Source organism: Podarcis raffonei, chromosome 16 (assembly GCF_027172205.1).
Source record: "Podarcis raffonei isolate rPodRaf1 chromosome 16, rPodRaf1.pri, whole genome shotgun sequence".
NCBI classification, from domain to species: domain Eukaryota; kingdom Metazoa; phylum Chordata; class Lepidosauria; order Squamata; family Lacertidae; genus Podarcis; species Podarcis raffonei.
In genome coordinates this window covers 1,294,401-1,320,669 of record NC_070617.1, presented here as the reverse complement: position 1 = coordinate 1,320,669, position 26,269 = coordinate 1,294,401, and the positions used below count along the sequence as shown (strand labels likewise).

General features: G+C 42.9%; 2 protein-coding genes across 2 annotated transcripts; both read right to left on the bottom strand.

The window, feature by feature from the left end:
- Positions 1–263: 263 nt before the first annotated feature.
- On the bottom strand, positions 264–7,042 carry LOC128404241 (vomeronasal type-2 receptor 26-like). The gene is made up of 6 exons (XM_053369734.1): positions 6,873–7,042; positions 5,578–5,869; positions 3,959–4,819; positions 3,048–3,302; positions 2,419–2,545; positions 264–1,165 (listed from the first exon to the last, which is right to left on the bottom strand). Exons 1-6 carry the CDS (start codon positions 7,040–7,042, stop codon positions 264–266), a joined length of 2,607 nt encoding a protein of 868 aa, XP_053225709.1.
- A 2,113-nt stretch (positions 7,043–9,155) lies between these two features.
- Positions 9,156–19,239, bottom strand: LOC128404240 (vomeronasal type-2 receptor 26-like). Its single transcript, XM_053369733.1, has 6 exons — positions 19,022–19,239; positions 18,000–18,291; positions 16,421–17,017; positions 14,252–14,479; positions 10,920–11,046; positions 9,156–10,057 (listed from the first exon to the last, which is right to left on the bottom strand). The coding sequence occupies exons 1-6, from the start codon at positions 19,237–19,239 to the stop codon at positions 9,156–9,158; spliced, it is 2,364 nt and encodes a 787-aa protein (XP_053225708.1).
- Between the last annotated feature and the right edge of the window lie 7,030 nt (positions 19,240–26,269).

Genomic DNA, 26,269 nt, shown 5'->3' with positions numbered 1-26,269 from the left:
TCATTCTTAACCCAAGTTTGGATGAACATCTGTCAGGGATCCTTTTCCTGTGATTACTACATTAGACCCTGTCCAACTCTTCAATTATATGAGTCTATATTCATTAAAGTTCCCCAATGTTCAACATTATCCCCATTCCACTGATAGAAAGGATCCAGAAGGGAGTGTCTCAATTCTAATGTCACGCTATTGAGTGTGATTTAATCTCAAAGATTTATTTAAACGTACCATATAGAATTGAACAGACAGACTTGTTAATTATTTTAATTCTTTCTTATGTTTAGCTGCTCTTTGCTATTCAGATCAGGTCTCAGTAAAATGACATAGCATTTTGGGGAAAAGATGCAGCTCAGTAACCCAAAACTGGAGGACAAAATGGAGAAGATCTCCACGGCCACCATGTACTTCCCCTTGGTACTCAGATACGTGGGAACAAAGGACAGCCATACCGTGCAAAAGATCAACATGCTGAAGGTGATGAACTTGGCTTCATTGAAACTGTCCGGCAACTTTCTAGCTAAGAAGGCCAGCGTGAAGCTGACAATGGCCAGGAGACACAGGAAGCCCAACACACAGTAAAGCATGACAGTCGACCCTTCATTGCATTCAAGCACAATTTCTTTTGGCATTGAGTGTTTGTCAAAGTCTGGGAATGGGGGAGTGGTTGCCAGCCACACACTACAGATTGTGGCTTGAACAAGGGAGCAGGACAGGACTATGGCGATGGCTAATTGTTTTCCCACCCATTTCCTTATCCGGGACCCTGGCTTCGTGGCCATGAAAGCTAGCACCACAATGGTGGTTTTGGCCAATACGCAAGAAACTGCCACGGAGAAGATTATGCTAAAAAGTATTTGCCGAAGGAGGCAGGTCACAACCTCCGGTTGTCCAATAAACAGCAAAGCAGAAAGGAAGCAGAGCAGGAGGGCGAGGAGGAGAGTGTAGGTGAGGCCCCTGTTGTTGGCTCTGACTATGGGTGTGTCCTTGTTCTTCATAAAGATTCCAAGCACAAAAGCTGTGATGCAAGAAAAGGAGACAGCAACAGCGTCCAAGCTGATCCCCAGAAGCTCTTTGTGAGAAAGGAAGCTGATGGTTTTTGGAAGACATGTATCCTGACCAGTGTTTGGATATTGATCTCCTGGACATTGAAAGCAATCATCCATATCTGGAATCAGAATACAAAGAACATAGCAAGCATAAATGAGAATCTTAGCCCTTGCACCGTGCATCAAATCATTTATTTCTTCCTTTGCAACAGTGTTAGTAGAACAAAAATATACAAGTTAATCTTGCAGTAGGAAAGGTATATATCCCTGTTCCCAGATACGGGGGTATGTTCAGGCCATGAGTTTTAAAGGGATGATGAAATATTTTTAAAAATGCATTTTCAGAAGGTTTGAAAGTGTTTTAGATATTCATACACCTCAGACTTCATACTTTCTATATCACATTTATGTGCATATGCAGTTTTAAAAATATTTATATGTTTATTAAAAGTTTTCAGAGGGAGAATACACTTGTACCTCAGAAGTCAAACAGAATCCATTCCAGAAGTCCGTTTGACTTCTGAAACGTTTGAAAACCAAAGTGTGGCTTCTGATTGGCTGCAGGAAGCCATTGAAGCCCCATGGAACTACTGACAGTTGCAATTGAAATGATCTGGAAGGCACCAGGTTAGTGACATCTGGCATTGATAATAATAATAATAATAATAATAATAATAATAATAATAATAATAATATAATAAACAAAAAATCCCCCCTCCCACAGATCATTTAAAAGGGCATTGATGTCAATTAGCCCAAAGCCTGATTGAAGAATAGAACAACCACCACAGTCAAAGCAATGTGAATTCAATGTGTAAATTTAAAATTCCTGGAGTGAGTGAGTCGGTAGGTTGATGCAATGAAGAAGAGCTTCTTGTTGGGGGCTGGCACAGGCTTGTTTAAGTCCCCTGGGTGCAGACCTGGTTGTTCCCTCAAGCCCACCCCTGGAGACCCCAGCCCTCTGCACCAATTTGGCAGGCTGACGTGGAGCAGGATTTCAAGGCAGGAGTATGAGCGAAGCTCACGCTCCGGCAAGGATTGGACCCCGAGACATAGCCCAGTATCATTGGTGAGGGGGGTTCTGGCTGTCCCGCAAATCCACCGCATCCCTAAAAGGGGATAAGCAGGCTTGTCCTCAAAGAAGCTAAGGACTTCTTGAAGCACAAAAAAGTGCAGATTTTGAAGCCTGGAGTTGCAAATCTCCTTGAACCATCATCCAAGGGGGTGATGATGTGCTATGTTGTCTTGTACAGAGAAAAAGGTGGACGTTAAATAATGTTGACTTTTATAAACTGATGTGGATAAGCAAGGTCATAGCTGTTCAATTTGATGAGCGACTGACTAGATCCACTATCTATATGAAATTTCTTACCTTTCTGGTTTGAGATTTTTCCTTCTGGACATGGAAAGCAATCATAGCAGCAAAATGGCTTTCCTTCTTTCTTGGTCCTGCTATAACCTGGATGGCAGTGGTCATTACACATGGAAAGGGGCTGTGACTGTGCATAAAAGAAATAAAAATGTGCTTACTTGAGATCTTATAATTTGGAAATTTTATCTCAGTCTTCTCTATCAGTTGAGAGATGTGACAGGAAAGGTCAGGGAATGGATTTGACCCACCTTCATCCTCTGAAATATCCCCAAATTGGAATGAGATTTATACCAGCATAGGAACATTTAAAGGATAGAGGATTGCAAAAAGTGCTCTTCGGCCACACCAGTGAGAGTCCAGGATGGCTTTAGATGGGTGGTTGAACAGTCTGCAGATTTTCTCTACTACCAGCAACCTTCGACTAGAACAATGAAAAGGCCAAAGGACTTTGCATAGTAATGAAATTCCAGCATTCTGCAAGGTGAATGTTTTGGTTTGAAAGCATGATTTCACCGGAGACCTCAAAAATTCAAGAACATTGAACTACAACCATTTGAGTATCTAGATAACTCGCTTCTTGAATATTGAGGAAATTAATCAATGCAGGCTGAAATATGCAAGGACTGCACCTGGTTAAATTGTTTGGGCCAGATGATGAGATCCTCATGAATGGTGAAGACGTTGTCCAGGGAGGTCACTGCATCTTTCTTATCTTGGAGAGTTGGAGGGTCTATCTTTCCAACTTTAACCCTGAAGAAGGTCTGGTTTGGGAATGTGACCCAGTTTATAATGTCAAATCCAGCAGCTAGTTCCCCATTTTGATCAAAGGACACCATTTCCCCCACACTGTTGTTAAATGAAATTCTCCTGAGAATGCGGTGGAGCTAAATTATGAGGAAGAGAAATTGTAAGTGTGTAAAGGTGCAAAAGGTGGAACTATGAAATATGGTGATAAAATATTTTACTTGGAGTATTCAGATTGTATTCCCTTAAAAGTCTTTATACAGGCCAATGGCATCAACAGTAACAATAAATCACCTAGAATTCTGGATGAGCTCCATTTTTACCCAACAATGCATCTGGGGTGATACTATATGATAATCAATTATTCTTCTAAATAAGTAATTTCTGGGGAAATTGTGACTACCATACTGCTCATGGAAGTAGAGAACTCTTGTAGAGATGGTCAAATTACATTTTAAAGCAAAGGGGTGGGAAACTGAAAGAACGCTCCTCTTTTGTTCTGGTAACTACTTCCCCAAAAACACACATAAATACAATGTGTGTTTTAAAATAGTTCCATTACAAAGTTTTATCATCACTAGTTATAGTCAAACCACTGTTCAGCTTTTTATAAATTGTAATGGGCAGGGGTTGTTGTTTTTTTAGAAGAAAGTCATTTCTTCAACCACCATTTAGATGCCAATATTCTATCCTTAATAATGATGCAAGTTTCTGAACCATTTAAGGGTTGCTGTTGCACCAAATATGTGGTGGTGGTGTCTTCCATCTGATAAGGCCATTATGTTCAGGCCATCACCTGCCACTGTTGTGCCTTCAGAATCGTCCACCTTCCACCGCGTGACATTCCTGTGTATTTGAACTGTGATAAATAGCTGGCATGCAAACTATGTGCTATTGCATAGACAGCATTGTAGACGCTGTAACTATGAGCAGTCATGCCCATTTCAAAGACAGAAACAGGAAGCATCTCCAGCCTCTCATTCCCAGAACACCTTTTCCAGTCCATCTTGTGTGCCGCAGAACTGGGAAATGAACAGTCAAATGATTCTTCCCAGAACTCCCTGATGAAGCCATCTTCTTCTTCTGAAGCAGGGTTTCTGTTCTGAAGAAATGTGTGGAAAAGCAGCACCTCCTTTGAATGAACTGAAAGGGACAAAGCACCATGGAGAAAATGTATGTCCCAATCTCTTTGGAAGGGGAATGATGTGAAATCCATCTGGGCTGTCATAACCCAAATTTTAGCCATTGTCCTCCATGGCATATTCTCCATTTCTGCAACCTGAGGCATTGCTCTCAAAACCACCATGGTCTGAATTTCTCCATGCACAAGCACAACATGGGCAGTACTTGACATAACGACATTGAATGTCTTAACCCCTTCTCCTACCATGTCTCCAAAGCCACTGGAAGAAGTTAGTTTGGGGAATTTTTCTATGAAGTCGAAGCAGATGCCACCCTGGGAAAGCAGAGGAAGTATGTTCTCTATAAAGCTCTCTGTGTTGTCGTCATCCTGGGAAACAACTCCAATCCACGTCCATGAAAAATGCAGAAGTAAGTGGAGAATTCCCTTGTACTGAAAGGCACCATTTGGGAACATCCGGTGGAAGAAAACAGCCTGAGTTTCATTATTCATGACTGGAGAAGAGCCATATATGAGCTAGTTTTGAAAAGGTAAGAGAAGAGAAACAGTTGCCGCTTTGTGAGTATAGAGACATGACAAATTGTGCTTTCCCCCTCAAATTGTTTCATCCTTGAATACCAAAACAAATCTAGTACTAAATGTCTATAAAGAAAGATTGATATGGATGTAATGAATCAGGTATATAATCTTAGAAAATATATTTGACCTGTGGTCCTGCTCACCCCATTCCTCACCTAACATCACTCTGTTAACTACAGGGCCATATAAGGCAGTGAAAACTTTCACATTCAAAATATCTAATGGATAAAACATCTTTGGTACTGAAATCATGCTATATTTAAATAGCCTGGGAAAATTTAGCTAACGGTCCATCAAAGAAGAACAAGGAGTAGGAAACTACCTTAGGTCACTGAGCCATGAGGCCTTTTCCTTTTTTTTCCTATTGGTACAAAAATGATAGATGTTTAGATAGATAGATAGATAGATAGATAGATAGATAGATAGATAGATGATAGATAGATGATAGATGATAGATGATAGATGATAGATGATAGATAGATAGATAGATAGATAGATGATAGATGATAGATAGATGATAGATGGATAGATAGAGATAGATAGATAATAGACCACAAGGTGTTTTTTATTTAGTAATATTCTGAATGTGTCTATTTCAGTCACAGCTTTTCCAGTCTGCAAGATGCATCAAGATGGAGGTGAATGGCATTCAAATGACTTGTTCAACTTAGAGGTTCTCCACACACACGTCTTACTTGTGGCATCTTGTACATGCACAGGATAGTTGCCATGTGAAAACAGACATTAGAGTTTGGTCCCCCGATGACTGCTACTAGAGTATTCTCAACATCACACTTGTAGTTAGGGATGAACTTGGCCCGTCTAGAGAGAAGTTCTATGGAGGCTTGATAGGTCCAGCTGGCACTGAAATGACTGTTATAGATGTGGAATCCAAGGGTGACATTGCGCAAGATTTGGGGGTTGGCATTGATCTCCTTCACAGCAAATGCCAAGGCCAGGATGTGCTGGTAGTTCTGAGTCAGGACCCTTTATCAAGTGTCATATGGTGAGAGTCATGTGTTACATTTTACACCATCGGCTTCAGTTCATCACATTCACAACATTTCAGTTCAGTGTATAAATTAGTTGCACATATATTGCACATAAATAGTTTTTAAGGCCAAGGTCAAAAGTAGTGTAAACAGGAGCTGGTTGTAAAACAAGGACCTTGAACTTCAAACATCATCTCATTTACAAACATACAGTCATTGTGTTGCAAACAGAAGAAGCAGCAGCAGCAATAGAAATTTGCAGCACAACTATACAGGCCAATGGGAATGAAGAAGACATTATCTGATACTCTGACCTGTCTTTCCATGGCTGCATTAGTGCCTACTCCTTAAGACATATCCAGGCATGCCACTTCATTCAACATGTGCAAGCTACACTCCCTAATGCTATTCCCTTGGCCTCCTGAAACTCAGCTTCAAGCCTCTGAAACAGTTAATCCTGGATAAATATTTTCATTGGAAAAGACGCCTCAAAGCACCACTCTTCCTAAACTCTTGGAAATCAACTATTCTCACATTAGATTTACTGCCTGTAATGTTGATGAACAAATCCTGAAAGTCATTTTGCTGTACCTCTCTCAGAAAGCAGGGAATAAAACACTAAACTAATGCAAAAATATATCATTGAAACTCAAGACATTACATATAGTATCCCTCTGTATATCAGTTCCAAGAAATGTCCCACATATTTAGCATCAAAATGGAGAGATAGTGATCATCTCTATGAAGCACAATTGAAAGCAGTATGCTGTCCATACTACTATGTAACGAGAAAATGATTAATCTGCAGTTTGCTCATCCTCACATGACAAAGAGAGATTGAGATTTCAGATATCCACAAAAATAATCCCCCAAACTAACTGGCTGACCCTAAAGACAATCAATAAAGCAACAGTTTCCTCCCAAATCCCATACAAAAGGACAGCATGTCATGGAAAAGTATCATTAAAACACTATGATATGGCTTTAAAGCAACATACATGTGGTCATCAGAAAGTTCCAGAGCCGGATGTTGTTCAAAGGATATGGTGCTTGAAGATATGTAGATCTGAGAAATAATGCCAGCAATGATGAGGTCTCCCGACTGATAATATTTGTGAATTATAGGAACAGGTTCTTTGATAGAACATTGAGGAAGAGGAGCAAGCATGCATATCCCCTGGGACAGCAGTAAGAACACCACCACCCCAAATAATAACATCTTGCAGAGAGTTTAATGGTAGACACCAAGCCATCTGCTCTGTGATTCTTATTCAGCGGAATTTGAATGATCACTCACCCAGCTGATTCAAGGGCAAAAAATACAGAATAAAGAATAGGTGGCCATTCAGAGCTATGTCTATAGGCCCAGCTCTCACTGACTCCTAGATATTAGTAACACCCCTTAGTCTTTGATTGTTATTTTGCATGGGACCAGTAGACCACCCCAAGGATAGGGGGAAGAAGTACAAATAATGGTGATTAATTTGATAATTGCAGGTCTGTTAAGAACTTAATCTGATTCATTGTTTCTCTGCAATATTGCAAAAGAAAACATGTTTTTCACATCTCAGCTAAAGTCTTCTCTGGAAAATCCTCAGTGGAAGGAAGTTTTAACTTGTTATAGTTACAAATGTGTTCACAACTGAGGTCTTAAAATGAAAAACAGCACAGGCATGTAACTGGTTTGAGCTATATTTAATCACTGAGGTGGAGTCAACTTTTGCAGAAGTTCCAAATGGACCCTTATTTTGAAAACTTGAATGTTTTAGAATTCAAATGAAAAACCACATTTGGTCCTTCTTTGTGGTGTCACTGCATCTGGGGGGAGACAGTCAATAGTGCTTCTTGTGCCACCACGCCCACTGATTAGATGTCTGGCACATGGGCTCTGTCTGGATGAAGTGGGCAAGGCCTGGAAACAGACCAGAGGGGGGGATCTTCCTCTATGACCGACCCTGCAGATGTATTTCACTTTTAAAATTAATTACCCAGTGTTCACCATGAGGTTACAGCAACTTGCAGCAAATAGAAAATAGAATTTTAAAATAGATACAAAAGAGTAGAATTTCAACATCTCTACTTTCCCCTGCTGTCTTCAGCTGATCCAGCCTTTCACGGATAACACATACTTTGAATATGAACACAGAAATGCTTCCCTTAAAAAAAGCTGGAGATGTTTGGACTGTGTTTCATAGTAGTGATGTTTGGTGCTCCTTGTTGTGGTCTTCACTGCAAGTCATTAGGAGAAATCGAGAAATCAAAGCTAATTTCATGGAAAGCTGTTGTGATCCAGATTTTTGCCCCTATTTCCTTCTCAAACACACTGCTGTGTAATGAGCAGGATACAATGATTTCCATTACATTGGTTACATAGCAAAGAAACATCCAGACTTGTCTCCAGAGGAGGAAAGGTTCACTTGCGCTGATCGGGTTTTAAAAATGATTCAAATTACTTTCTTTCAATGTTTTGGATAAGGCAATGCAAATCCCTCTGCTGTGGGTCAGGCCTTAAGCAACTCGGGCCTGCGACGCATGTCTTAAACTTCACTTGTACACTGTGTCACTTGCACACTGACATCAGCAGAAGTCATACAAATCTTTTCCAAAGTACAAAACTTAAACAGACTGGCAAGTTCTCACCTTTTCTTCACACAAGCTATTATAGCAACAATTATGGATTATTTTTTCTGGAAGTGAAATAAGTAGATAGTAGCTTCTGTTGATTTAAAAAATAAGGTTTTGATCCAGACAGTTTTAGTAGTTTAGCCTATTTCACTCAAAGATAAGTACTATTATGAGTCTGAATCCAGCCCAGTATCTCACATATATTTTCTTTTGTCTAGATATTGAGAAGTCAATTAAACATAAATATTGTACATCAATGAGACTATTCTATGTTTCATTTCTTTCAAACAGTCTGTTCTAAATATGAGTAAGTCTAGATCCAAACCACACTTCACATTTCATTTTATCTACAGTAAATAAATAATAAAGAATGCAACAGCAACATAGGTCTCAGTCCAATAAATTACAGCACAATTTAGCTCATGTGTATTATTTTTCTTTATTAGATTCCTAGACTACCCTTCATCCGAAGACCACAGGGCAGTTTACAGTATAAAAACATAAAAATACATACCATAATAACAAAACCAATACACTCCCCCACAGTACAAAAGGCCACAGGAATAATGAGTTATTTCTCTTTTCCCCTGGCTTAATTCCTGTCACTTACACATTGCTAATTTAAAATGGACCAGGGGCAAATAATTTAGAATATTTCATTGTTTTGTTCTTCTTAGCTGTTCCTTGTTGTTCAGCTCAGGTCTCAACAGAATGATATAGAGCTTTGGAGAAAAGATACAAACCAGTAACCCAGCACTGGAGGCCAAGATGGAGAAAATCTCCACGGCAACCATATATTTCCCCCTTGTGCTGAGATAGGTTGGGACAAAGGTCAACCAAACACTGCAAAAGACCAACATACTGAAGGTGATAAACTTGGCCTCATTAAAACTATCAGGCAACTTACGGGCTAGGAAAGCAACACAGAAGCTGACTTTGGCAAGCAAACCCATGAAGCCCAAGACGCAGTAAAACAAGGCGACTGAGCCCTCATTACATTCTAGTATAATTTCTTTAACAACTGAGTGCATGTTGAAATCTGGGAATGGGGTAGAGGTTGAGAGCCACACCGTGCAAATAGTGGTTTGAATCAGGGAGGAGCCAAGAACAATGGAAACAGCCAGTCTTTTCCCCACCCATTTCCTCATTCGGGATCCAGGCATGGTGGCCATGAAAGCTAGAACGACAATGGTGGTTTTGGCCAGAACACAAGACACAGCTGCCGTGAAGATAATGCCAAAAGCAGTTTGTCGAAGAAGACAGGTCAGCGTTTTTGGTTGGCCAATGAAGAGCAAAGCACAAAGGAAGGAGAGCAGGAGGAACATGAGGAGAGTGTAGGTGAGATTCCGGTTGTTGGCTTTGACAATGGGAGTGCCCTGGTGCTTAACAAAGATGCCAAGCACTAAAGCTGTAATGAATGAAAAGGAAAGAGCCAATATTGCCAAAGTCATCCCCAAAGCTTCTTCGTAAGACAGGAAACTTATGACTTTTGGAATGCATGAATCCTGGGCATTATTTGGATACTGATCCTCTGGGCATTGCAAACAGTCATCCATGTCTGGAAAAGAAAACATAAGGTTTGAAATATGGGAGCCCTGTTTACAGCGGAATAATCAAGAATAAAGAAATAATAATAATCACTAGTTGGGGTAGCCAATATTAATTCTACAAAACCGAGGAAGATGTGTTCTTGGTAGAGGTATGACAAACATATGTCTGTCTTTCGTATGCAATTATATATTCAGGATACTGTCCTCAGAGATCATAGGTATGGAACCTAGTTGTGGATTCCACTCAGAAGGGGATACTAGCCCTGGAAATTCCATCCAGTTCTGTAAAAAAAGGGGGGAGCATTCCGTAGATGGGGAGCCACTGCAGAGAAGACCCGTTCTCATGTTACCACCCTCCTGGCCTCTCAAGGAGGCGGCACACAAAGGAGGGCCTCAGAAGATGATCTCAGGGTCCAGGTGGGTTCATATGGGAAGAGGCGGTCCTTGAGGTATTGCGGTCCTGAGCCCTTTAAGGCTTTATAGGTCAAAACCAGCACTTTGAATTGGGCCCAGAAACTCATAGGTAGCCAGTGCCGTTGGACCAGGATTGGTGTAATATGTTCAAACCGTCTTGTTCCCTTGAGCAACCTGGCTGCTGAATTCTGCACCAGGTGGAAGTTTCTGAACCATCTTCAGAGGCAGCCCTAAGTATAACACGTTGCAGTAATCTAACCTAGAGGTTACCAGAGCATAGACAACAGTAGTTAGGCTATCCCTGTCCAGATAGGGGTGTAGCTGGGCCACCAGACGAAGCTGGGTCACTTTGCACTACCCATGCAAAGTAAAATTAAATAACACAGCATGTGCAAAGAGATAGTTAAACATCTTGCGGTTAAGTCATTTGTGAAAGTTTTCCATTATACTACTTACCCTTCTGGTTTGAGATCTTCCCTTCTGGACAGGGAAGGCAATCATAGCAGCAGAATGGCTCCCCTTCCTTCTTGGTTCGACTATAACCCAAATGGCAATGGTCATTACAAAGAGAAAGGGGCAGTGCCTGTAGATAAAATCATAGAAACATATATGCTATAAACATGGTGTCCCCAGGCTGACTCCAACATCTGCATCCCTTAGGACAGGTGTGGGGGACCTTCAGGTCTTGGCAATGCTTGCTGGGAATATGGGTGTTGCAGTTCAGAAAAATCTGGAGACCTGAAGGTTCCTCACTCTTGCCTTAGGGGAAGGGCCATAGCTCAAGAGTAGAATATCTGCTTTGCATGCAGAAGCTCCTGGGTTCAATCCCAGGCATCTCCAGTTAGGGTTCAGAAAGACCTTGGTCTTGAACCCCAGAGACCAGTTTCCAGTCAGTGTCAACTCTACTGAGCTAGATGGGTCAGTTGTCTGCCTGGTTATAAAGCATCTTCCCGTGTTGCTCTGTATATTGAATGGAATGTAAGGAAAGCAGTGTCTAGAAACATCTCATTATATCATGATCATGATTACCATTAAACTTATTTATTTCATTTATCACTTTGATACAAAACAACCTGAAGGCATCTTACAATATCCAGAATAAAGTAAAAATACAAGAATAGCACAAGAGGGTAAAAACACAACAACAAAGCACTAAATAGCATCATGCACTAGTTCTCATAGAGTTGTATGCCTTATGTGGTCCATGCAATTAGGACAACTGTATGAGCAGGGTCTTCATTGCACCAAGTCCCTATAAAGAGATAGCCATATGCATATGTAAACAAACATGTTCACATGTTCTCGAAGCTACAAACATGAGTCTGACCAAACTGCGGGAGGCAGTGGAAGACAGAAGTGCCTGGCGTGCTCTGGTCCATGGAGTCACGAAGAGTCGGACACGAACTTCCCGGTTGGCGCCTCCAGGCAATGGCGGAGTTCCTCCGATCGGGAGGAATTTGCTCCGTGGAAATCAGGGTCTGACCGCCACGGCGAAGGCGGAGACCCACTGAAATCACAGGCGGGAGAAGCCTGTGAACCTGGGATTCGGCTGGCACCTTTTGCGCCTCCCCTACTCGCGGGGAAACCCTGATTTGGGGATCCAGAGCGAAGTGGGGTGAGTGGCGCGGTGCTTCGAATTGACTGCTTCTTTCACGGAGTGAAGCCGCATTGCTGTTGCCGGAGAGCGCTGACTTTTTCCTGTGGACAATTTGACTTTAAACAACTACCCGTGAGTAGAACGGAAAATTGGATCTTTAAATTTATTAATTTGGCATCGAAACGGGAAGGTTTTAAACAGGAAGTCCGCCTTCCTCTTTTGTAAATAGACTGAAGCAAAGACTTTGCAAGTTAAAGCCTTGGAACGTTTTTTGTAAAGGATTAAATCTCCATCGGTTAAAACTATTAAACCCGCCTTGGAAGCAGGAGAAGAGGGGGAAAATTTTGGACCTAGCGAGCCTGTAGGAGAGAGTGAAAAATCGAATTACCACTGCTCTGAACCTGGGAACAGGCTGCCAGTAAGATTGACATTTTGGGAGAGTTCATTGACTGTGAACAGAAAGCATGTTGACAGATGGCTAAATAAGAGAATTATATTGTTTCCATTGTCCCCTTCTGCGTTTAAAAAGGAGGAAAAGTAACTGAAAATTGAAACTAACTTTATAGTTTAAATTGTGTTTGAAAGGATTGATACAAGTGGAGACTGTTTCCCTCTAGAGGGAGCCTTTGAAACTGTTACAAGAGTGGAGCTGGGGTTTTTCCAGCTGCAATATAAGAATTGTGAGAATCAGAGACTGACCTTGGATTTTAAGAATGTTGACAGAAGGAGCCTTAGTGACTGTATTAGGTAAGATAAGCTATTCGTTGGAACAGCTCCACAAGAAGACGGATGTTATGGCTGCTAAACTTGAGAACTTGGGAGAAAAAGTGATTAATTTGGGACAAAAAGTGATCATCAATACAGAAATTGTTCAGGATTTGACACAGGAACCTACTTTGACAGGACAAACTGGGGAGAAGACGAAGGAGAAAGTGGTTGTTGTTGAACCTAAAGTAATACAAGTGGGAGCCCCAGCCTTACAGAGGCAAATCGAGGACTATAAGTGGAGGCCTTTTATGAATGAATATAGAAAAAGTCAGAATCTGAAGATTGGAGCCCTGCTTGGACTGGAGAAGGAAGGTTGGATATACTCTTTCATGCAGGGATTTACTGACCTTTGCGTCCTGAATCTGGGTCAGGAGGTGATTGGAGCTGTGGGGGCCTTTGGATCTGGAGGAGCTTTGAAACATGATTTGAGCTATTGTATGGACCTTGGTTCTAGCTGTGGAGAGTTGGCTGGTCTGTCGAGAGGGAAGGGGGCACAGTTGGGTCGGCCCCCCCCCCCGAGACCTGCTTTTCAGCATCTTCAGCATCAAAGAATATGAAGAAAAATTGCAGAAGGGACTTGGAAAAGATTTAAGAGCCTCGGACAGAAGATCTCCAGGTTGATGAACTATATGGAATGGACGGAAATGACTGGCAGAATCCGAGACCAGGGAGAAGAGATGGTGGAAGAAGATTGGGAAAGTTTAAAGTTTATATATAGAAATATTGTAAAATTAATGAGTGTTAGAAAATTGTTGGAATGAAACTTTATGGCTTTAGCAGAAATGTTATAGGGAGTTAAGCATAAATAAGTACTTTAGTATTAATGGAAAATAAGGTTAAAAATATGCTAAGATATTCATAATGATAAAAATAGAGAAAGATGGAAAGGAATTGCTGAAATAAGTAACAGAAGTGGAATACAAAAAGGGAGGTGAGAGGAGGTCGATGAAATAAGGGAATGAAAGATAGAGTAATGAAATGGTATGGTATATGTTTTTAAATTGTTGTTGTTTTGTTTTGTTTAGTTTAGTGTGTTAAGGTTGTGTTTTGTACTGTTTATATATTGTATTGTATTGTTTCTTCTTTTTTTTCTTTTTTTCTTTTCTGCTCTATTTTGTCTTTTTCTCTTGCCTTTTTTCTTCTTTTTTCTTTTCTTCTTTTTTCTTTTTCTTGTAAAAGTAATAAAGATTATTTTTAAAAAAACAAAGAGTCGGACACGACTAAACGACTAAACAACAACAATGTTCACATCTGCCACGCTACATGCAAACATGGCGGACACGATTAGCAATAGCACAGTTTGTGGCATGCTCCAGCCTACCTGCCAGTGTATAACTGAAGATGCAAAGGAAGATGACCACAGACAGATGTTTTGCCATGACACTTTTTAGACAGAGCCCACAAAAATGTGCCTGAACTGTACCTGGTTAAATCTGCTGGGCCACACAATTGCATCCTCATGAATGGTGAACTGTTTGCCCGAGGCGGCCTGTGGGTCTATCCCACCAACTCTTACTTGAAGAATGGACTGGTTTGCGAGTGTCACCCAGTTCATTATATCAAATGCAGACTCCAGTTCTCCATTTTGGTTGAAATAAACTTTTTCCCCAGCACTATTATTAAAGACGCTACTTCTCACCAAGTGGCTGAGCTAAATTCGGGAGGGGGAAAGAGGATGGGAATAGAAGGGGAATTAATCACTATATAGGTAAAGGTAAAGGACCCCTGGATGGTTAAGTACGGCAACTATGGGGTGTAGCGCTTGACTCGCTTCAGACCGAGGTATCTGGCGTTTGTCCACAGATAGCTTTCTGGGGCATGTGGCCAGCATGACTAAACTGCTTTTGGCACAACAAAACACCGTTACGGAAGCCAGAGGGCATGGAAACGCTGTTTACCTTCCCACCAGAGCGGTACCTATTTATCTACTTGCACTGGTATGCTTTTGAACTGCCAGGTTGGCAGAAACTGGGACAGAGCAACGGGAGCTCACCCTGTCGCACAGACTCGAACTGCCAACCTTTTGACCGGCAAGCCCAAGAGGCTCAGTGGTTTAGACTACAGCGCCACCCATGTCCCCAAATATAACTAGATATAGCAGGTTGATGATGAGGTTTCCCACTTGAGGGATATGAGGAATGGGTCCTTCAACAAAGGATTTATAAAGACTAGTAGTAGATGCAATTGTAGTTGTCAAGCACTAAAAGCCCCACATCTCCACCATCTTCTTTGTCATCACCTTCATTCCATCAAGAAGAATGTGTAACAACCACACATCACAAGAAAAGGAAGAAGGAAGGGTTACAGCCTTTCAAGCAGCCTTTACAACTTATGAACAAGTAAGGCTTGTTACTACATTTTTGTTTAGAATAAAGGAGGGTTAAGCTCCACCAACTGAAGGGATTTTTAAAGAGGTTTGAAGAATTCACAGGGGATAAGGCTGTCAGTGGCTGCTGGCCATCATGTCCATGTTCTGCTTCCATGGTTGAAGGCAGGATGCCTCTTTTCTAGGAATCAAAATTGGGATGAGCCCTGTTGCAATCAGGTCCTATGGGCATCTGGCTGGACATTGTGAGAAGAGGATGTTGGAGTAGATGGGTCCTTGGCCTGATCCTGCAGGATCTTCTTATGTCCTCAAGTAAGTGAATGCAGACAACTGACCTACTGTATATGCTTTCTTAGTATATTATATTACTACTGCTGCTTGGGGAATTTGCTGAATTTCAGCAAGATTTTATATGATGCATCTTTTCATGAAAAACAATTATACAAAAGACACAGACCATTCTGCAGCAGCTGCCATTTGGCATTAAATAAAACTCCTGTTGCAATCTCCTGTTAGTGAGATGAATGGCCTATCCCCATTCAGGATGAGTCCTCACTGAGCTCCCTGGCAGCTTCTATTGACAGATGTAAAACAGATTCATAAAACAGTGAATCATGTTTTCAACAAGACATGTAATTTGGTCTTTAGATGCTAACCACTAATAAAATTATTACCCATTCAGGTTGAGTAAGTTAAAAAGTTAGGTGAAGATATTACACGATTAGGAAATAGAGTAAAATGCAAGAAACAAAATTTAAGGTGGTAAGACCACTAGTCGAGAAGGAGGGAAGTCATAGGATCATTGGAGCCAAAAAGTGTATTAATGAAACATAATGTGATGTAATGATAATATACGTAAAAATTAATAAAAATTATTCTATGGGGGGGATCTAACCACTGTTGGTGAGAACAGAAGCTTTTCAAACACTCTGGATTCTTCCCTTTTTTATTATTTCCAAGGATATGGGGAGCATTCCTGCATTATTGCACTCCTGATCTTACCTTCCACACCTGTTGATTCCAAAACTTCAGCCATCCTTCATCCACGATTGCTCTGTGTTTGAATTGAGATAAATGTACGGCATGCAAGGCATGTGCCACAGCATAGACTGCATTGTAGATGCTGTAGCTGTGGCCAGTCATGCTCGTTTGAAAAATAGACCCCGGAAGAGTCTCCAGCTTCTCCTCCCCAGTGCAAATTTTGCCATCCTGCATATTTTCCCCAGAGTCAGGGAAATCGCACGCAAATGCCTTTTCCCAGTATACCTTCATAAAGCCATCTTCTTTTTCCAAGATGGGATTTCTCGTCTGAAAAAATTCCTGGAATCCCAAGACCTCCTTTGAGTGAATTGTGAAGGAAAGAGCACCATGGAGGAAGTCAATGTCCAGATCTCTTTGAAAGGGAAGTGATGTGAAATCCATCTGGACTGTCATGATCCAAACTTTTCCTTTAGCCTTCATTGGTATACCTTCATATTCTGACATTTCAGGAACTGCTCTCAAAAGTGTCATGGAATCAATTTCACCATGAATGAGCAACACATTGACAGTACTTCTCATGGCAATATTAAATGTCTTGAGTCCATCTGTAACCACGTCTGTAACACTGCTAGAATATGTAATTGTTGGAAATCTTTCCATGAAATCAAAGCAGATTCCTCTCAGGATAAATTTTGGAACCACGCTCTGTATAAACCTGTCTCCATTCTCATCATTCGCAGTCAACAAACCAGTCCATGTCCACCTGAAATGTAGCAATAACTTGAGAATCCCTTCATACTGATGGTCTAGATTTGGGAACATTTGGTGGTAGAAAGCAGCTTCAGTTTTCATTTTCCCCACTGGAGCAGAGCCATAGATGAGCTAAATGAAGGGTAGGAAATGAGGAGATGAGATACTTTTTAAAAAGGGTGTACTGGTTTACTTTTTAACTTGTATTGGCAACAGTTAAAATCCAACCTAGATTTCGGATTTGTTGCTGTTGTTGAGTGCTGACGACCTGGGAGTTTTTCAGTTTTTCTCAAGCTTAAGAGAAAGTGTTGGAATTCAAAGGTATAAATATGCTGACCAATTCTCTAAACCAGAGCTTTCCGAACTTTTCACACTTTTTAGAAATGCATCATTTCATGATAGAGTACCGTAATTCAATTTTACTAGCAAACCAGAGCTTAAACTAACCCTTTTCCAACCCTGGGAGGAGTGTGGGGAGCATTCGTGTGACACAGCGACACACTAACGTGTTGCGACACACAGTTTGGAAAGCTCTGCTCTAAACCTACTATCCTAGCAAAGGAATTCACTTTGTCCTCACTTGTGAAACTATAGTGGCAGAAAGTATATACTGAAAGAGGGTTGTGCCAGTCTACTCAAACAATTGCGCATTTGCCTTTCATGGTTGTGCCATGTCTTACATTACACTGGCATAGCAGGGCTTCCACCATATTCTGTTGTTGCATTAGAACTCCCATAATCTATGAGCACTGACCACGCTGTCTGGGGCTGATGAAAGTTGGATTTCAATCTCATCTGAAGGACACCACACTGGTATATTTAGTGTAGTCCCTCAGCCAGTTTACTTCAAGCATAGATCAGCACAATTAGACACAAATATTTATATTAAGATATCTGTCCAGCTCTTCACCATTTATTTCCATGGCAGTTATTATATATTAAGCAATAAGAGGAAAGAGCAAAGGGAAAACAAACGAAAAAGGATGAACACAGTGACAGTTGTAAAGGTACAGCTGATCATCAGAACTTGCAAAGTGCCATGCCTTTGCCTCAAAAGAAGACCCAATGGTCTGGGTAGTTTGACACCATGAGAGGTGCTCTGGGAGAATTTTACCTGTGGAATCTTGTAGATGCTCAGTATAGTTGCCATGTGGAGACAGACTTCAGAGTTAGAGCCTCCAATGACTGCGACGGGGTTATTCTGGAGGTCACACTTGTAGTTGGGAATGTATCTGCCATATGTAGAGAGGAGTTCCAAGGAGACACGATAGGTCCAGCTTGGACTGAACTGACTGTTATAGATGTGGAAGCCCAGGGTGAGGTTGGGTAAGATTTGGGGGTTTACATTGATCTCCTTTACAGCAAATACTAATGCCAGGATGTGTTGGTAGAGCTGTGTCATGATCCTGAAATGATAGTTATGTACATGCTGTGCCATAGTGTGTTTCCTTCTGGATGGGACATCTGCTACACTTCAGCTGAGCTAATGATATTTTACAGATCAATCTATCTCAATCTAGGGAAATCTGGAAGAACATTAGCACACACAGATTGCAGCCCTAAACTAAACTGGGAGACTAAGCCTTTTTAAAAAAGAGTTTGATTTACACTAGCCCTTTTGGTAATGTTGCTTCCACTGGGATGCTAGGTCATTTGAAGGAAACCCAATGGAGTATGGAATAGGTTTCCACCTGCCCCAGCACTGCTATGCACCTGGAACATCTCCCCTTTTGGGGGCTTACCCTGGCCTTGTATGAGCCAGGTGAGCTCCCAATTAGCTGGAAAGGGAGACTTAAATCAATATATCTCTGTCTGATCTGGGATGAGGGGTTTCAGCTGGCTGAGCCCAGGCTGATCCACCTTGCAGATCCTGGCTTTGAATTGCTCCTTAAGCTGCTGAGAGAAATAGGCTGGGGATGTTAGATTCATGGCTGCCACAACTAAAAAGATAAAAGGAAGGTGGTGATTAATGTGGCTTAGCTACAGGTATGATACAATTATTTGACAAAGGCAGGGAAAGTTGAGCTGCCATTCTTCTCCCATTCACTGGATCTAACACTGATCTATGGGCCTGGCTCTTCCAGGGAAAATATAATAAATATGTGGTATCAGGGGATTTTAGAAAACAAATCTTACACAATGTCGTCAAAGAGGTCACTAGAAGGACATTTTCTGAAGTCTATTGAGTTGAAGAATATGTAGATCTGAGACATAATACCAGCAATGATGAGGTCTCCTGGCTGGTAGTACTTGTGAAGAATAGGAAGGGGATTACTGATGCTGCATTCAATATTAGGAATCTTGCATGTCACCTGAGGCAAAAGCACTGGTAGCCATAGTACAAATCCAACCATCTTGCATGAAATAATTCTTCTTGTACATAAATTCTCCCACCTCCACATTATCCTTTGCTGAGTCCTGTACTGCAGCCTGCGCAGCATGACTTAAGGAGACACTAGGGGCTGATTTGTGGCTCAGATGGTGCAGGATAAAGTCTCTGTTATCAGACTGACCAAGCGCTGGCTATCTTGCTATACCTTGGAATTGTGCAAGGGATATTAGTAGGATCTTCCTATTTTCATTAATAATAATGCAGCTCATAGTCCCTTTGTATGGGGAGAAGTGTCTTCTGTTCTTATGTTAATAATTACAGGGCCGATGATCACATTATTATGGTTTACAGGCACTTAGATGTGACTGCTGCAATCATCCAGTTTATGTCATCACCTAGTTGTGTTATGGAAATTAATGGGCCCAGATGATGCAATTTGTAGCAAGAAACTAGATGGCTGTAACTATAGTAGTTAGGGGCAGATGATGTTTATATTCTCAACTTTGCACAAACAGGGACCATTAAGCAAATAACATGCTAGGTGCATTATACTTGAAAGTGCAGTTGGGCTGCTTGCTCTGTACAGGTCTCAGAGGTCTATATGAAAGGTGAGAATGAGAGTATTTTGTGGGTATTTTCCAGAGTTCAAAAGTAGCAGAAAAGTTTCAAAAGATTCCCTATTAATAATATGATGTTTGAAACCCCCTTGAAAAAATATTGTGTGTGGAGGGTTTAATATCCTTGAGAACCAGCCCTAAGTTTGTATTCTCTGCAGTCCTGACTTCTGTTCATTTGTAATGAGGCACCTAGAGAGCAAGGATCAACTCAGCAACCCAGCAGACTCTCCACCTCTTCCCATGCCAGAGGTTGCCCACCTTATAAGGTCTGCCAGAGACTATTCATTGTCTGCCCAGTGATACACTGTAGAAACTTCCAAGCTTACTTAAGAAGAGTTTGACTTCTTCAACCCCGGTCTGGTGGAACGCTCTGTCACAAGAGACTAGGGCCCTGCAGGATTTGACATCTTTCTGCAGGACCTGCAAGATGGAGCTGTTCCGCCAGGTCTTTGGTCAGGGCTCAGCCTGTCTCCCCTTTTCTTTTTGTATAAGAACTAATATGAAAGAGGCCTCCCAGTATTCTCACTGGCCCATATAAGATCAACGTAAGCAGCTGGGCCTGATGAACATTTACTGTTCCCAACCCTAACCCTGCGGAAAGCCATCTAATTAGACTTTAATTTGATTTTGACCTGTTTTTAGGAGGTAATTTAATTATTGTTTGATTTTATACTTATGTTATATATCTGATGTTAGCTGCCCTGAGCCCGACTTTGGCCGGGGAGGGCAAGATATAAATAAAAGTTGTTGTTGTTGTTGTTGTTGTTGTTGTTGTTGTTGTTGTTCAGGCCTTAAGGTCCTGAAAATTATAGACTGGTTACCATAACTTCTGTCTTGGGAAGACTTGTAGAAAGTATGATCATTCAGTCAGTCATAATTTTATTTGTACTCTACTCTTCTACAAAAACAATCAGGCTCCAAGTGTCTTACAACAAAGAAAACAGGAAGACATCTCAAAATGAACCAAGTACAAAAGTTTACTCATGGCTTTTCTAAAGTCATAGAATTTTAGTGGCTTCAATGATTCCTTCTTCTTAACTGCTCCTTGTTATTCAACTCAGGCCTCAGAATAATAATATAACATTTTGGGGAAAATATGCAGCCAAGTATCCCAAAGCTGGAGGCCAAGATGGAGAAGATCTTGACAGCCACCATGTATTTTCCTTTGGTGCTCAAGTACGTTGGGACAAAGGAAAGCCAAACGCTACAAAAGAACAACATGCTGAAGGTGATGAACTTGGCTTCATTGAAACTGTCAGGCAACTTCCGGGCTAGGAATGCCATGATGAAGCTGAACATGGCCAGGAAGCCCATAAAGCCCAGAGCACAATAGAACATGAAGGGTGATCCTTCATTACATTGCAATACAATCTCTTTGGTCACTAAATGCATGTCTAAATCTGGGAACGGAGGAGATATTGCCAGCCACACAATGCAAATGGCGACTTGTGTAAGGGAGCAGGAAAGAACAATGGAAATGGACAGTCTTCTTCCTGCCCACATCCTCATCCTGCTCCCTGGTTTGGTGGCCATGAAAGCCAGAACTACAATGATGGTTTTGGCCAACACACAAGAAATTGCCACTGAAAAGATTATGCCAAATGTGGTTTGTTGAAGAAGACAGGTGAGACTTTCAGGCTGGCCAATGAATAGCAAAACACAAAGAAAGGAGAGAAGGAGGGAGAGAAGGAGAACATAGGTGAGGCTGCGGTTGTTGGCTTTGACTATGGGAGTGTCCCTGTGCATAATGAAGATTCCCAGCACCAAAGCTGTGATGAAAGACAAGGAAAGAGCAGAACTGGTCAAAGTGATTCCCAAAGGTTCTTCATACGTCAGGAAGGTTATGTATTTTGGATTACATGAATCCTGGTCGTCATTTGGAAACTGATCTTCTGGACACTGGAAACAGTTCTCCGTGTCTGGAAAACAAAACATCAGGTCTGAAATAATCAAATCTAAATATGAGAAAGACCTGGATGAATGCTGTCAGGTTAAAAATGGAAATATAAATATTTGAAAGATGTTGTTCTCACAGATGAGCAACCCAGCAGCACTGGATGCTGTTTTGTCAATGAATATGTCTTTCCTTACTACTTCTCCTCTTGGTCTGAAGAAGGGCAGCCTTTCCATTTCCACTGACTGCTGAAGGATCAGCTGCAGGGACCACTGTTAACCCTTTCCCTGTCAGCAAGAACATTCTGCACCTACTGTACAAAGGCAGTTGACAGCACCAATTGTCAATTTCTTTTGTACTGCAGAGCTGCAAGAAAGCACACTTTGGCCCACTAAATCACACAGAAGATTTTGAGCTGCTGGTGCTGGGATGCTGCTGGGGAGATGGAGGAATTTGGCAGGCCCCCAGCTGGCTCCAGCCACCGGCCAGCAGCCGGAAGAACTCCAGTTCCCAAAACAGCATCAGTCAGCGACAGGAGCCTCTGAAACATTCAGAAGCTGTGCACACTCTTATCAGCAGAGTGAATAAATCCTCACAACAGAAGTGGCGGACAGAGACATGTGTAAGCATTATTTACAGGTGTTTTTTCAGCATAGTTCAGGAACCAAGGAAAACATGTCTGCATCCCTTCGTCTCCAGCAAAATAGCAGCAAAGCAAAAGCAATATACAAACAGAAGTTCCCAGCAGACTGTGCTGGAAATGCAAACAGGCATGTGACACACAACAGTCATGCCTGTTGCTTTTAAGGTAGAATGGAACTATATCCCAACAGCTGGGTCTGGGATGAGTACATGTTGCTTCCTGTTCTTTTGCAGTTCACCTCAAGAGGCAATAGACTGAAAGGTGGGGCATAAGTCTTTAAAACAAATGAATGAGTTTGGTATGTGTCACTTTGACATGACCTTTTGAAAACTGCGACATTCCATTGTTGATATTTTATTGTTAGATTGCTTTAAGATGTTTTACAATTCATGAATGGAATTTATGTATCATGTGTGATGTCTTCCAGGTGCAAAGATTCAGGATGTGGCAGAGAAATTGCCAAGTCTTGTAAAGCCCACTCACCACAACCCTTTCCTTCTGATCCATCTGGGAACTCACAATACTGCCACAACAACCTTCAATGTATAGCAAGGGGCTGTGCGACTCAGGGCAGAAAACTAAAGAGCCTTGAGGCACAGGTGGTCTTTTCATAACTCCTTCCTGTTGAAGGTCGTGTCCCAGGAAGAGAGAGGAAAATACTGGAGGTAAACCACTGGCTGTGCAGGTGGCGTCATCAGGGAGGGTTTGGCTTCTTGGACTGGGTTATGCTGACTACATGTCAGTTTATCAGATTGCATCTTCATTCATATCAGCAGCTACCACCATTGTAGAATTGTGAACCACTCTTTTGACACAAGGGAAATGACTCTCTCTATATCCTGATGTCAATATCCCTGATAAACTGTGTGCACAATATTTCTTACCCTTCTGGTTTGAGATCTTCCCTTCCGGACATGGAATGCAATCATAGCAGCAAAATGGCTTCCCTTCCTTCTTGGCCTTCTGATACCCTGGGTGACAATTGTCATTGCACACAGAAAGGGGCTGTGCCTGTCCATACATGAAAGAAAAGAATGTTTTAATTTCTGCAAGTTTGTACCTCAAGGGTTATTGGAAATCAAGGAGGATTTTGTTTCATTTTGCAATCTGGAGCAAGACTCCCTTTTCTGCGCCTACTGGATTATACCTGAATCAGATAAATGATCACTTGTCTATGAACATTTGCAGAACCCAGTTCATCCAAACTTACATTTGCAAAGGGTGCTCTAATAGACTTCTTGTCCCCCCCTCCCTCCCTTTCTTTTCTTTCTTTCTTTCATCAATTTCTACCTGCTTGACAAGCTTGTTGAAAACATTTGACCAAAAAAATTCAATCAAAGGTTCCCAGAGCGACCTGTGAACCACAGAATGCTTGACTATAGCACAACCTGAATGGCCTTTACCTGATTAAAGCTCTTGGGCCACACAATAGCATTCACAGAAATGGTGAATGTTTCTTCCCGTGGTGCCATGGGGTCTATCTTTCCAACTCTGGCTCTCAGAAAGGACTGGTTTGGGAATGTTACCCAATTGATGATATCAAATCCTGTTTCTTGGGCTTGGGATTGCTACCGTGGAGGGGCGAGGGAGGTATGGCGGTGGGGGCAGATGTTATAGGCGAAGGGGATCGAGATATGGATATGCTCGTACCCCTTCCAATCTGCGCCTCATCCCGAGGGACGAGGGTAGGGCGAGCAAGGACTACTCACCTCCGTCACTGGTGCTGTGCAATGCCAGGTCTATAGGCAACAAAACCGCCACCCTGCGAGATTTCTTTATCTCGCAGGGGGTCGACCTGGCTTGTGTGACGGAGACCTGGGTGCGCGAAGGGGCAACAGTTACCTTAAGAGAGATGGCGCCCCCGGGTTTCTCCGTCCTCCACCAGTCACGGACTGTGGGCCGGGGGGGAGGGGTGGCATTATTAATCCGGGAAGATTGTTCTTTCAGGGCTCTACCATCACCATCGATCCCCGGCATTGAATGTGTTGGCCTAGTGTGGGGCTCCGAGGAGAGCTTGGCTGTCTGGCTGGTGTACCGGCCACCTAGCGCACCAGCAGCCACCCTGTCAGGCCTATTGGAGGCGGTGGCCGGCTGGGCCTTGGAGTTCCCTAACCTATTGGTATTGGGGGACTTCAACATCCATGCTGATGCCACTCCCTCCTCACAGGCTCTGGACCTGGTGTCTTCCATGGCGACACTAGGGCTCTCCCAGTTTGTTTCGGGCCCCACACATCAAGCAGGCCACACGCTGGATTTGATCTTTGGTGTAGGTATAGATGTGATCATGTCTCCTTCGATGAAGGTGCCATGGTCTGATCACTACGCTCTGAAAGCCAGGATTGACTTTCCACCCCCACCCTGCTTAGGTGCCGAGCCGATTTGGGCTCGCCCGCAGAGGCTGATGGACCCTGATAGATTCCGCCAAGCCTTGCGGGACCTTGCTCCCCCTGGCGACTCATTGACTGAGCTTGTTGAGGGCTGGAATATCCAGCTCCTGGCAGCCATCGATGAGATCGCACCGAAGCGCCCTCTGCGACCCCGCAGAAACCGGGCTCCCTGGTTTACCGAGGAGCTCCGGAAAATGAAGCGGGACCTCAGACGGCTAGAGCGAGTATGGCGGGGTGCCCGTGACGGAGCCTCAAGAACATCTTATAGGGCTTTTATGAAAACCTACGAGATGGCGGTGAAGGCTGCTAAGAAGTCTTACTTCTCGGCCTCCATTGCATCCGCTAGCTCTCGCCCGGCGCAATTATTTAGTATAATCAGGTCTTTAACGTCCCTTGAAGGACAGCCAAATTTAAATAACAATTTGACACACGGCTGTGAGGCATTTGCGAGCTTTTTTGCGGAGAAGGTCTTGTTGCTCCGCCATGACCTCCCTGCCAATTTGGATACAATAAAGGAACTGGAGGCCCCTCGACTGTCCTCGGGTCCAGTATTGGACCACTTTGACCGGATATCCCCAGCCGATGTGGACAGACTCCTCCGAGCTGGAAAGCCCACCACCTGTCCTCTCGACCCGTGCCCGTCTTGGCTGATTAGAGCGTGTCCAGACGAGGTGCGGGCCCTCCTGGGGGATATCATCAATTTGTCCCTTGGCACGGGGACATTCCCAGGGGAACTGAAGGAGGCAGTGGTGCGCCCGCTCTTAAAGAAAACATCATTAGATCCTTTAGATCTATCCAATTACCGCCCGGTTTCGAATCTTCCGTTCCTGGGTAAGGTGATTGAGAGAGCGGTTGCTGAACAGCTTGGTGGGTTTCTGGATGAAACATCGGCTCTGGATCCATTCCAGTCTGGCTTCCGCGCTGGTCATGGGACCGAGACAGCTCTGGTTGCCCTAACAGATGATCTTCGTAGACAGCTGGATCGAGGCGGGTCGGGGCTGCTGATTCTTCTAGATCTGTCAGCAGCTTTCGACATGGTCGATCATGAACTTATGGACCACCGCCTTGCCGACGTGGGGATCCAGGGCACAGTCCTTCAATGGCTGCGCTCGTTTCTCTCTGGTCGGGGACAGAGGGTGGCGCTTGGGGGGGAATTGTCATCGCGCCACTCCTTGGTGTGTGGAGTACCTCAGGGTGCGATACTCTCCCCAATGCTTTTCAACATCTTTATGCGCCCCCTCGCCCAGCTTGTCCGGAGTTTTGGGCTGGGTTGCCATCAGTATGCCGATGACACCCAACTCTATCTGTTGATGGATGGCCATCCTGACTCGGCCCCAGACACACTGACCAGATGTCTGGAAGCTGTGGCTGGATGGTTACGTGGGAGCCGGTTGAAGCTAAATCCTTCGAAGACAGAGGTCCTGTGGCTGGGACGGGACGATATGGGATTGGGGGGGCAACTCCCATCTCTTGCGGGGGCGCAGTTAGTGCCAGCACCGTCCGTTAAGAGT

What these genes read in the sequence shown, in the direction of transcription:
- LOC128404240 (XM_053369733.1), bottom strand. Translation starts at nt 19,239, where the DNA reads ATGGTTGGATTTGTACTATGGCTACCAGTGCTTTTGCCTCAGGTGACA. An exon ending in GCATCTACAAGATTCCACAG is followed by an intron (nt 17,018 to 17,999) that starts GTAAAATTCTCC and finishes CCCTTCATTTAG; the next exon opens with CTCATCTATGGCTCTGCTCC. An exon ending in GGCCCAGCAGATTTAACCAG is followed by an intron (nt 11,047 to 14,251) that starts GTACAGTTCAGG and finishes TTTTATCTACAG; the next exon opens with GCACTGCCCCTTTCTCTTTG.
- LOC128404241 (XM_053369734.1), bottom strand. Translation starts at nt 7,042, where the DNA reads ATGCTTGCTCCTCTTCCTCAATGTTCTATCAAAGAACCTGTTCCTATA. An exon ending in GAACTTTCTGATGACCACAT is followed by an intron (nt 5,870 to 6,872) that starts GTATGTTGCTTT and finishes CACTTGATAAAG; the next exon opens with GGTCCTGACTCAGAACTACC. An exon ending in GCATGTACAAGATGCCACAA is followed by an intron (nt 4,820 to 5,577) that starts GTAAGACGTGTG and finishes TTTCAAAACTAG; the next exon opens with CTCATATATGGCTCTTCTCC.